Source organism: Chionomys nivalis, chromosome 16 (genome assembly GCF_950005125.1).
Source record: "Chionomys nivalis chromosome 16, mChiNiv1.1, whole genome shotgun sequence".
Taxonomy (NCBI): Eukaryota; Metazoa; Chordata; class Mammalia; order Rodentia; family Cricetidae; genus Chionomys; species Chionomys nivalis.
Window position 1 is genome coordinate 13,581,388 of NC_080101.1, and position 13,699 is coordinate 13,595,086.

At 34.4% G+C, this 13,699-nt stretch overlaps 1 protein-coding gene across 4 annotated transcripts in view; it reads right to left on the reverse strand.

Annotated features, from left to right (window-relative positions):
• The window catches only part of Sntg1 (syntrophin gamma 1), a 357,578-nt gene that overhangs the window by 133,630 nt on the left and 210,249 nt on the right, over positions 1–13,699 (reverse strand). For 3 of the 4 annotated variants that reach the window (XM_057790676.1, XM_057790677.1, XM_057790674.1), the window contains exon 4: positions 8,139–8,273. The exons of the other annotated variant lie outside the window; for it this stretch is intronic. In XM_057790676.1, the coding sequence (XP_057646659.1) occupies positions 8,139–8,273 (135 nt within the window). The remainder of the gene's footprint in view (positions 1–8,138; positions 8,274–13,699) is intronic. 4 annotated transcript variants of the gene reach the window in all.

Consider the following 13,699-nt stretch of genomic DNA (forward strand, 5'->3'; position numbering starts at 1 on the left):
AGATTCTTTCTACTTTTCATTATATTATATATATTCTTTTCATATATATTAAATATTTATAATATATTAAATATTCATATATATTAAACTTCCTGTCATGATATTAATAGTAAGCTAGAGTAATTCTAATTCTAGAAATAGGTGTCATCTATCTTCCTGCATGTGATTTCGGGCTTGAGTCTGAAGCAGGCAACTAGTAATTAAGTCTGCATACCCCAGATATATTTAGTATATTGTGTTCCTTTAACCTTTCTAAGTATGTCTGCTGTCTATGATCTTGAAAATGTTTCAGTTTCCTGAGGTGAACTATGACCATTCTAAAGAAAAACCATTGTAGTTTCCTAAAAGATGAGGGGGCCCCACAAGGATGATTCTACCTGGAGGGTGGTAATGTCACTAAACTGAAAAATACCACCCAAGTATCACTTTCACACTACAAGCTGTTCGGGAAACCTTCAGAGAAGTTAGCTAAGATGGTTCAGCCTCACAGACCCCTCTAGCCAGAATTTTAGATAAGCCATGGACTTTTCCATTACACGTTGGACAACAAATGATACAATTAGTTTTCCTGAGACTCGTCCATTTTATCTCAATTTTCTCAGGGTCTTCCAAAGATACTGTCAACCCCAAATAGTAGGTCATAATTTTAAGAACTTGATGGCAACCTACCCAAGAGGTAGGCTGGGTTGTTTATGGTCATTCAGTAGTAATGTTTGTCATCATTTAGGTAGATTAGTTGCAAATTATTACTGGTCACAATATGAAGGAAACTAAGCAAGGGAGGTTGGATTCAAAGATCTCTTTCTGAATGAAAAAATGGAAGATGTGGGAATGATAGTTTTAATAGGTAGATTACTTAATCCTCTTTTTAATTACAAAATTACTGCTAGCCTCAAATATTTTACATTGGTATGTATTTGTGTATATTGATACAAATTTTATATATATATATATATGTACATATATTCTTGTTTAAGGTATTGTACCTCTGTAGTTCCTTTTAAAATGTAATGTATAACTAAGAAATACAGGTGAGTAGATAGTCATCTTTAACAATCAAACTTGTAGAGAGGCTAGGTATGTTTTCAATGTTAAACAGAGATATATTTTAGATAGAGAGGTCATCTTCAAAAACTTTAGAGACCTACAAAATATGACATTTAAGATGTTTTAATAACCTAAGGCTTTTTAGGACAGAGAGACAATCTGATCCAGGAATCATCAGTTTATTTCAAAAAAGAATGATGAGCATCAAAGAAACTCTGAATGGAGTTTGCTTTTATTATAGCAAAGTTTGTCACTTGGCAGCAAAACTATTCTTGCCTTGACTGCTGACAATATACTGCCCAAATTGGACTATCATGGTACAAAAGAAAGGAACTACTGGACTTTGCCAGGACAAGATAGGACAGTCCTTCAAAACTTCCTCTTTCAGAGCAAGGTCAGTAATATATTGGTGTCGATAATACTTATAGTCTTAGCATATATACACACAAACACAATTCAAAAATTGGCATATCATATGAGTCAACACTTAACCAAAGAAGATACATTAGTGAGTAACAAGCACACCAGACAAAGCTCAACATGACATACAAAAGTGATGGCAGTGAAAAGCACAGTAATAAAGTACTTATTATCAGCACCAGGAATTAAGAGAAATAAGAGGCTTTGTGTAAAATATGGAGAAATCACCTGAATATTAATTATTGAAATATAAAATACTATAACTACTATGGTACTGTGCTGTGGTCCCTTAAAATAGAAGCAAATATAAAGTATCTATTATCAGCACCAGGAAATAAAAGGCTTTGTGATAAATATGGAGAAATCACCTGAATATTGATTATTGAAATATAAAATAATATAGTTATTGTGAAGAACACTATGGTACTGAGCTGTGGTCCCTTAAAATATAAACAAAGAAGAACTGTAAGTACTGTTTCATCAAGTAATTCTGACATTGGATACATGCAGACTTTTATACAAGTTGACACATGAAAGTCAAATTAACTCCTGTATATTCATGTTCGTGGAAGAACTTTTAATGTGAATCACAAGGTTGAAACAATCTGAAAGCCCTTCAATTATTATTTGATGCATAGATAGGCAAACTGTCATGTATGCTCATTATGGAATGCTGTCTCACCCTAGAAAAGAAGAAATGTCTATGCTTGCTTCAATATAGATGAGACATTAAGTAGGGTCAAATTATCAAAATAAAAAACATAAGACATTGCAATATGGTGACTGTGTGATAGCTCAGAACGATAACTAGACCAAAGGTCTAACAGTGGTCATCAGTGACATAAAGGAAGAGGACACTATGGGTTAGACATTTTCAATGTAGGAGGATAAAAATTCTGGATGTAGATATATGTATATGGTTATACAACATAAACATACTGTGTCAACAAACTACACATTGAAACTGATACAGGAATAGGTCTCATAGTATGCAAATGTTAACTGAGCAGAAAAGCCTGATACCATATCTTGCTTACATACCTCTATTTCAGGGAATCCTATGGTGTTTATTAGGTTTTTAAATCAGAAAGCATAAGAATTACAATATTTTGTTTAGATGATATTGACTATTATAAATATTTTGTATTTATATATACATAGATACCAAAATAAATTCTGTCTTAATCTGCTTTGAAATATTTGGGAGAATATGATATAAGATCAATATGTAGTCTTTAATTCATGCTGATCACTGTTATTTTTTTCCATTACCCTGTTTTTTCAATTACTTTTATTTGTCATGTTCTGAAGCTTTCAGGATAGATATTATACACATGTCAAATTCATCTTTAAATGCTTTCTTGTTGGTAAGTTGTGAATTAAATTTTTGTTTAATTTTTTAATTGTTTTTTATTTTTTATTGATTTTATTGAGATATTCATTTTTCTCTGCTCCCCTCTGTTCCTCTCCCCTTCCAGTCTACCCTTTATCATGGTCCCTATGCTCCCAATTTACTCAGATCTTGTTTTTTTCTACTTCTAATGTAGATTAGATCCATGTATGTCTCTCTTAGGGTCCTCATACAACATAAATGTCCCCCCAGCAAAAAGAATGAATAAGGACAATGTGGTACATTTACACAATGGAGTACTACATGGCAGAAAAAAATGACATCTTGAGATTTGCAGACAAATGGATGGATCTAGAAAACATCATATTGAATGAAGTAACTCAGACCCAGAAAGACAAATATCATATGTACTAACTCATAAGTGGCTTTTAGACATAAAGCAAAGAAAACAAGGCTATAATTCACAATCTCATTTTTTTAATTGTTTTAGTTGCTACCTATGAAAATATAATTATTACTAGATACTGTTCTTTTTTTCACAAAGTATTAGAAATTTCTGCATTGTCCATCATTTTAAGCTTTCTGCACCAAATCATAAACCTGCACATACATCAGTTCTGCCTGTTCAATTACAAATAGCATATTCTGTGCTCACATTCTGAATTCTTGTTCCAGTTGCAACATTCAGAAGAAAGCTGAGACAAAAAGAGGCTCATGCTGATTCTCAACTTATTTCAGTCTTAAACAGATGTTTGTTTTTAACTATAGTTAGTGTCCCATGTCAATTACCTCACATCAAAAACATTATCCTTAGTTTGATGGAAGTATTTCTTAGAGATGGATGGCTTAATTTTTTTTCATTATTTTGTTTTACATTTATTGCCATTACTGTGAGAAACTACTCCTTAAATATGAATTCTTTCCTGCATTCTATACTTAATTTATACTGCAATTTATATGCAAAAGTGCACCTAAGTGTTTTTTAGCTGTTTTGATTGCAAATTTTCCAATCAATCCTTTTATTTCTGAATTAAAGTATTGTATTTTACTAATTATTTTTTAAATTCTGTAAGATCTCTAAGATATTTTTATTTCAGAGCTTAGTGAATCATACCTATTGTCTAGAAAATAAAAAAGACATAGGAAATTGAATACTGCTCTATTAAAAGGCAAGGGAGGGAAAGCCCAAGCTCACAGGACAGTTTACTCAGATTTGACATTGAACCCATGAATTAGGGTGTTTTATATGGCCTGTGACAAAAGCACAGATAACACTCTGCAAAATGTTCCTCATGTTAAGTTTGCAAAGATTATTAATTTCAGACCTTGTAAGATTCCTAAAGGTTGTTAGCAGGAAAAGTGAGCAGTGTTCACCACCCAGAAAACAATGTGAAGGTAATCAGGAAAAAATAGGTTAAATCTCCATGATCAGTAACTACAAGTTTGCTATGCATTTTGCTGAAGTTATAATGGTGTCTTCAGTCATAGGCACAATGAATGCTAAACTATAGAACTTGTATTGATTTATGAATAAAGCTTTATTAAATTAGTCAGGCCTGAGGCAACAAACTCCACAAGACCAGGACTGAGCCAGCAACCTGGGCCAGAGCAGACCTGCGATGGTGAACATTTTGCAGAGTGTATGCCACAACCATACCAATTAAAGGAAAAGATGAGTAAACAAGGTAAGAACACATGCAATATCATAAAGAGCAACATGATACCTGTAAAATCTACAGAGCCTACAATAGAAAGACTTGAACAACCAAATATAGATGACGCAGAAGAAAATGACCTAAAAAAATAACTTAAGGAGAATGTTCGAGAATCTTAAAGAAGAAATGAGAAATTCCCTCAAAAACTGAGGAAAAGATGAACAATTGGAAAACATCAGCAAATCCCTTAAGGAAAACCATGAAAAAGCAATTAAACATATTCAAGACTTGAAAACTGAAATAGAGACAATAAAGAAAACACAAGGCAAGGGAATTATAGAAACAGATATCATGAGAAAATGATCTAGAACCACAATTCAAGCCTAAACAGGAGAATACAAGAGATGGAAGAGAGAATCTCAAGTGCAGAAGATACAATAGAGGAAATAGACTCATCAGTTAAAGAAAACAGTAAATCTAACAAAAGCTTAACACAAAATATCAAGGAAATATGGGGCACCATGAAAAAGACCAAACCTAAGAATAATAAGTATAGAAGAAGGAGAAGTTCAATTCAAAAGCAAAGAAAATATATTTAACAAAATCACTCTCACCACAGGTCAGTCAGATAAAAAATTAACAGAGAAATAAGGAAAATAACAGATGTTATTACTCAAATGGACTTAAAAGACATTTATAAAATATTCCATCCAAACATAAAAAAATATACCTTCTTCTCAGCACCTGATGGAATCTTCTCAAAAATTGACCAAATACTCAGTGACAAAACAAGCCTCAACAGATATAAAAAACTGGAATAACCCCACCTATCTTATCAGATCACCAAGGCTTAAAACTAGAATTCAACAGCAATACTAATTCCAAAAAGCCCCCAAACACAAGGAAATTAAACAATGCTCATCTGAGTCATCAATGGGTCAAGGAAAAAATAAAAAGCGAAATTAAAGAATTCCTAAAATTCAGTGAAAATGACCACACAACATACCCAAATTTATGGGACACAATGAAAGCAGTGTTAAGAGGAAAGTTTAAAGCACTAAATGCCTACATAAAGGAGCTGGAAAAATCCACACTAGTGAATTAACAGAACATTTGAAAACTTTATAACAAAAAGAAGCAAACTCACCCAAGAGAACTGAAAGGCAGGAAATAATCAAATTGAGAGCTGAAATCAACAAAATCGAAACAAAGAAAACAATACAAAGATCAATGAGTCAAAGAGTTGGTCCTCCTAGAAAATCAACAAAATAGAAAAACCTTTATCCAAGCCAATCAAAATGCAGAGAGAGAATATCCAAATTAACAAAATCAGAAATGAAAAGGGGGACATAACAATAGACGTGAAGAAAATCCAGATAATCGTCAGGTTTTATTTCAAGAGCCTGTACTCCACAAAATTGGAAAAGTTAAAGAAAATGGACAACTTTCTGGATAACTATCACTTACCAAAATTAAATCAAGACCAATAAACAACCTATGCAATAAAAGAATTTCTGGAGGCATAACAATCTCTGACTTCAAACTCTACCACAGAGCTACAGCATTGAAAACAGTCAGGTATTGGCATAAAAACAGACAGAAGGACCAATGGAACCAAATTGAAGACCCGGATATTAATCCATGCTCTTTCAAACACCTGATTTTTTTTAGAAGGAAACAAAAAATAACAAATGGAAAAAAAGCATACTTAACAAATTGTGCTGGCATAACTGGATATTAATCATGTAAAAGAATAAAGATAGATACATATCTAGCACCATGCACAAAACACAACTCCAAACAGAACAACATAAAGCCAGCCACACTGAACCTCATAGAAGAGAAAGTGGAAAGTACACTTGAACACATTGGCACAGAAGACCACTTCCTAAATATAACCTCAGTAGCACAGACACTGAAACACTTAATTAATGAGACCTCCTGAAACTGAAAAGGTTCTGTAAAGCAAAGAACAAGGTTAACAAGACAAAATGGCAGCCTACAGAATGGGAAAAGATCTTCACCAACCCCACATCAGACAGAGGTCTGATCTCCAAAATATACAGAGAATTCAAGATATTGGTAATCAAAAGAACAAATAATCCAATTAAAAAATAGAATATGGACCTAAACAGAGAACTCTCAACAGAGGAATCTAAAATGGCTGAAAGGCACTTAAGGAAATGTTCAACATCTATAGCCATCAGAGAAATGCAAATCAAAAAAATTCAGAGATTCCATCTTACTCCTGTAAAGAATAGTCAAGTTAAAAAACACTGATGAAGACTTATGCTGAAGAGGTTATGGGGTAAAGGGAACACTACTGCATTACTGGTGGGAGAGCAATCTGGTACAGCCCGTTTGGATATCAGTACAGCGACTTCTCAGAAAATTAGGAAACAACCTTCCTCAAGACCCAGTAATACCACTTTTGGGTATATATCCAAAGGATGCTCAACCATGCCACAAGGACATGTGCTCAACTATACTAATAGCATCATTGTTTGTCATAGCCAGAACCTGGAAACAACCTAAATGCCCCTCGATCAAAGAATGGATAAGAAAAATGTGGTACATTTACATAATGGAATACTACACAGCAGAAAAAAATAATGACATCTGGAATTTGCAGGCAAATGGATGGAGCTAGAAAATGTCATTTTGAGTGAGGTAACCCAGACCTAGAAAGACAATTATCATATTACCCACTCATAAGTTTTTTTTTTTAACATACAGCAAAGAAAACCAGCCTACAAATCACAATCCCAGAGACCCTAGACAACAGTGAGGACCCTAAGAAGTGAGACATACATGGATCTAATCTACATGGGAAGTAAAAAATAACAAAATCTCCTTAATAAATTGGGAGAATTATGACCTTGGGAGAGGGTTCAAAGGGAGGGGAGAGGCAGGGAGGAGAGCAGAGAAAAATGTAGAGCTCAATAAAAATCAAAAAAGAAAGATTTTTATATTTTATAATAAAGTTTGTGGTATATTAAAATATATTAAATTAAATAAAATGCACACTAAGGATGTCTTGCATAGTGTGATGTGGTACTAACAGGTATACCAATTAAGTTTAATAAAACATTTTATGTTTTTGCTTTTCTCTTGAAGCTAGATTCAGAAGAGCTTCACACATAGGTTCGAACAGAGAGTGCTCATTGGTAACTGCTCTTGTATGATTCTAACCTGAAGGTCCGCACACTCATTCAGCTGCAGTCAAGGGGGAAATAATTCAGTTGAACTCAGTGAGCAGTGCCTTGAATCTCTCTCTTCAAGGGCACTGGGAAATAGTTTCTACCATCGCATTCAGCACCAATCCTAAGTGGTATTATCTTGATAAGCTCAGGGCCGAGAGCATTAGGATGCATAGTTGAAAACTATCCCTGTACTCTTTCATAATCAGAAAATACAGATTTCATTCCCTGCCATATGAGAGCAAGGACTGAATAGACAAAGAAAGAAGAGAAGGCTCTATGGTGTGTTGTGGCATAATCAATGTCCTTAAACAGGGACATAGCTTACTGAGCAGTGTGAACACAAATTACCTACAGGACCGTTGACTGGTTCCAAAGTGAGAGAAATTATTCAACATTCTCTTTGAAGAAGCATTTTCATCATCAAAAAGCACAAGCAAAAATGCCAAAGGGAGAGGTACTTACACCAGAATAGAAAGGCTCACCAGACACACACAGAACGTCTTGCTCCTGTAGCATCAGCAGATCTCTGGCAAGATGCAGCCGGACTTTAAAAGGTTCCTGATTACCATCTTGTAGCAAGCAAACCCCTGTCTTCGACTTTAGATAAAAAGAACAAGAAAGAGAAAACTGCTCAATTCATGAGTTATGATTCTCAGAACTACTGACAGCAAAGTGTGATGGATAACATTTTCGAGCCAAGGGCAATGCTTTCAGTTACCCGCACATGACTTTACAAACATGCTAAAGAATGGATAATAACTTCGAACAATATGGAAGTATAGATAACTGAGGCTATGCTAGAGAGACCACACTGAGACACAGGAGGAAAGACTGTATTAAACGAGCTTCATTACACTGAGAAATGATAGAAATATTAAGAGTTAAAATATGAAAGTAATAAGTACATTGAAATCTGTTTTACATTGCATGGAGTTCAACATTTTAATGTTTGTAAGTCATAGTTTGTGTACGTATATTCTGGACCATGCACAAGTGCCTAATAAATTTCAAGTAACTCTGATTACTCCAAAAAGAAAGATAAGAAAGAACAATCCTGCAAATCTGGTCTCTATGATTCATTCTTGAGTTAGTGAGCATTAAGTCACCTTCTGTCTCTGATATGAAATTCAAAATTAAAAAAAAAACATGCTTAGGGTTTTCTTAGATTTCTACTATGTTATAACCTTTAGTTGTGAGCACACCCACAAATATTTTTGAATCTATAAAGAAGTGAAGATGAGGGTTTGAAAACTATATGAATGAACGGAAATATTTATAGACAGATTTACTATAAACTAAAAAATTTTTATTTAAAGCTTGTGTATTTGCTTGACACATTTTTTTTGGAATTGTGTGAACAGATTGAATACTTTTAAATTTGTCCTTTCTCATCTGATTGTGAATCAAGAAGACAATAAGAACAAAGATTACTTCAAAAGCTGGTGCTTTTCTTGTCATACTTGGCTCAATGAATTAGTATCTAGGGATGTGTACTCATCTTATTTAATGAGAGTATGTAGTTAAATAAATAATACCAAACTTGATCTGGAATAAGATTATACATGGACATTAGTTGGTCTGTTTTCCAAAAATGTCTTATAGTGTTTTTAAAAATACAATACATTTAACATCCAATATTACTCTTTGTGTGGGTCATGGTAAACAGATGAATTTGTTTATTTCTGTACAAAGAATTAAATCTGGATATTTAATATTCAGGACATAGAGCAATTTCAAAGCTTTTTTAGAGTTTGTTGATACTTTATAGCAACCAATTCTAAGAACACCACAGGGAAAAGGGACCAAAAAACATTTGTAGTCTTTTAAAAACTGTTGAAATTTTTGAAATTTTTATTCTAATCCCAAGATGAAATTCGTTCAATAATTTTTGCAACTGAAATCAGAAACTCAGATGATAATTTTTCAAATCAACCATAATGATACACAAAATTCAAAGGTGTATTAATTTCATATTTATAAACTATGTAAGGATAGTATAAAATATTATAGTGACTTGTTTTTAAAATAAAACCACTATATTTCCATAGGAGCAGAGCTTTGTAGGTACAGTAAAAACACTAAAGCTCATAACAATTAGTAGCAGGGGATATGAGCTAAAATTTTCTGTCAGTGTGCATTGGCTTCATGTGATGTGATAGTACATGCAAAGCAAAGTGTCCTGTTATATGTTAGAATCAAGTCTTCAGTAAGTCTCACAAAGAAACCCAGGAGCAGGATGCCAGAAACACCTCAGACTGTGTACATATTTGATATGGAATTGAATTTTGTTTGCTAGGGTTTCACAATCCTCTTGATTTTTCCTTTAAGTGGGAATCAGTGTTCTGGGTAATAAACCCCACTATTACTATTGAAAATAAATTGTTATCACAGGGTATATTCTGATTACAGTTTCCCCTACTGCATTTCTTCCAAGATCTTTCCCATCTCCCCAGCTGTCCAACTCTACACATCCATATATTATTTTTCTCTCTCTTTAGGAAGAAAACCCAAAAAAAAGACAATTTAAAAAGAATCATACACGGAGAGACATACCATAAAAACACACACAAACAAAACACATAAAAACACAGAAGCTAAAACCATAATACACAAAATACCAGTAAGATTTTCAAAAGCCCAAATGATGCAATATGAGGTTTAAAAAAGAAAGCAAATAAAATCTACAAAAGTAACATTGAGTTGTTTTGTATTGACCAATTACTATTGAGCACAGGACCAACCCCAAAGTGTGATTTATATGTCCTTTGAGACTCCATAGTGGAAAATTTATTTTTCTTTTGCAAAGAGTTGCTAATTGGAGATACCTTCTTAGGATTGGGAGCTCATGCCTAATTCCCCCTCTCGACTCTGGGACAAAATTAGGATAAATCTGTGCAGGAACTATACATTCTGACAAAGCTTCTGTGACGTCATATGTGCACCAGCCCCCTTATGTCTGGAAATCACTCTTTCCTGGAAGTCATCTAGCTGCTCTAATTCTTACAGTCTTTCTCCTCCTCTTCCACATAGCCCCCTGATCCTTGAGAAGAAAAGAAATCAATTCAGGAACCAGTGTCTTGAATGCTAGCACTCTCTGCACATTGTCTTGTTGTGGGTCTCTGCAAGAGTTCCCATTTACTACAAGAGAAATCTTTTACGATGATGGCTGAGTGAAGCTCTGATCTACAGGTGTAGTAGGATATCACTAAGGAGTCATTTATTTCTATGTTACTTCAGCAGTACTTGGTTTTGCCTAGGTCCGTGAACCATCTAGTCTCAGGTTCTTAACAATCCAAGCAATGTTGGTTATGGGCTTCATCTTGAATGGGCTTTAAATCCAAACTGAGAGTGGTTAGTTACACCCACATTTGTACGACAAACAGGTCGCTATCATAGACTGAAAGGTTTGTAGGTGGGTTGATGATTAGCTTTCTCCTCTGTTAGTATACAGAGTACCTTACAGTTCAAAAAATATTGGTCAGCAGAGATGAAGGCTATAGTTAAGCCCCAGCTCAACTACTCTTCTCTATGTTCAAGAAGAAATATAAATATCCTCTTCAACAATAGAGCCTTACCCTCAGTTGGTGGAGAGCAACTAACAGCCTTAGCAATAGCCCAAGTTGTTAGGGGGTTTCCATGGGATCCCTTTGGCCAACAACTGTATTATATATAAATCAATCCTGACACTATGTTTTGCCATGGGCCGTGCATTATTAACAGCAGATGGTAATTAATATTCAAGGTGTCAGCACACCAGGAGGAAAACTTTCTGATGGGAAAATCTCATTAGGAAAGGCCACGAGGCTACAGACTTTGGATTATCTTCTGCTTTTGTCTGTAACTTCACCTGTGCTTCTGCAAATTTCCCTTTATCACAGTACGTTTGTCTCATGAGTACATCACAATCTACTGGGCATTTTTATCTGCGGATTGTCTAGATGATGATTCCTCCTTAACCTGTGTTGCATAATTCATATAAATAATGTTAGCTTTTATAGAATTCTGATGATTAAAAATGAATACAAGAAAAAATGATACAAAGTTAAAGTTTATGAGCTACTCCTAGGAGATGTTTTACATCACAGCTTAGGTTGACAGGAAACTGGTGGAATTTTCCCCAGCTGCCAGGAGAGCTGTGAATATCAGCTGATATAAAACTTCAAAACAGTTTTACATTAAACTAGATGCCTTGCTTATGGTTTTTAAGATAAACTATTCCTAGAAATCCAATCTAGTTTACAAGGATATATAGCCAAACTGTCTGATTTGTTGAGCCAGATTTAAAAGTGCAAAGCAACCTAATTGCTGCACACCGTTTCATTACTTGGTATGATTGTTATCCTAGGACAGTAATTAATACAGCTTTTGTTCAGCAACACGACAGGAAGAGATGATCTTGCTGGTCAGTGCTACAAGAAAGTAATTTGAGCTCATTTCCCTGAGAAATAGTTATGTTTCCTTTTTTCTCATCTGGAGTTATGCGCAGGACAGAAAGTACATTCTGAGATTTAAAACGCTACTAGTGCCACAGTGCCTTGGGGAGTGTCAATTAAGCTGATACTAAAAGATTGACAGCACCATGGGCCTACACTAAAGAATTTATGACACATCAAACATGGCACTCACTGAGTCCAAAAAAAGCCCAGCGTTGTACAACTTCTGTTCACAGAATATTAGTTCAAAATGTCTGTACAATCCAAAGTATAGGTCACAGTATTTTTTAGACTCCTCAGTAGGTTAGGATTATAATGCCTTTAAAACCCTTTATAAGACCTACATCTCTAGATAGATAACTAATGACTGATTCTTTCTTTTGCAGCTGTAAGTTACAGCCTACCAATAAGGGAGTTGTCTGAGAAAAAAGCTACTTTCTTGATCTATGACAAGTTATTTAGACTTATTGCTTATGAGTTGTCAAGATGACTCTAGTTTTATCATTTACTGAAATGGAATGTGTCTTTCGTATGTGACTCCTGAATTTCCTGAAAGGTTTTGATGGGTATATCTAGCTGTGAAGAACAAAGAAAGAAAGCTATGGCAACATGAGAGAACAGAGAAGGATCTATCAGAAAAGTGCATGAGAGTCTGTTTTCCACAAACCCTCAGATAGAAAAGTCTTAGGATGCTGACACTACAGACTTCTTTCATATCCCGGGCAGTCTAGGAGCTGGTTTCTCTCTAGGTTGTGGTAATGTTTAAGGCAGAGATATGAGATATCAGAGTGGGGCATTGTCTCTGCCATTACTTTGTGACTCCATTTATATTTCTTTCAATTAAACATGTATTTAAAGAACCTTAAATTTAAGAAGCTCATAGATTTCCATATGACTCCACAAATGACCCTTAGAGTTAGATGTTACTGCTCATATCCCTTCTCTTATGCTCCTTTCCCCCTCACCATGTTATACTCATACTCCCATCCCCCTTTTCCACTCTCTCCAAAACTATATATTCATATATTCTATCTACCATTCCTTTAAAAAATCATCCATTTCCTGCTAGTCTCTTACTCTATACTTATACCTAACAACAGTAGTAATATATTTGTATATGATATTGATATACATATGTATCAATAGTTCAAAAACTAAAATCTACATATAAGAGAATATGTGTAATATTTCTCTTTTGTGTCTGAGTTAACTTACTCAGGATAATTTTTTTGCTAGCCATTAATCTACCAGAGTATGATTTCACTTTTAATAGCTGATTAGTATTCCACTGTGTAAATGTACCACATTTTCATTGCCCCATTCATCTTTTTATGGACATCCAGGCTTTTACCAATTTTTGGCAATTATGACTAAAGCATCAATTAACATAGATGAGGAAGTAGGATTTATAATTTTGGGCACTTACCTAAGAGTGATATAGCTGGGTCTTGAGGTAGAACTATTCCTTACTTTCTGAGGAATTGTCACATTGATTTCCAAAGTGGCTGTGCAAGTTTGCACACTCACAAGCACAGAATGAGTATCCCCTTTCCCCATATCCTTGTCAAATGAACTGCTATTTGTTTTATT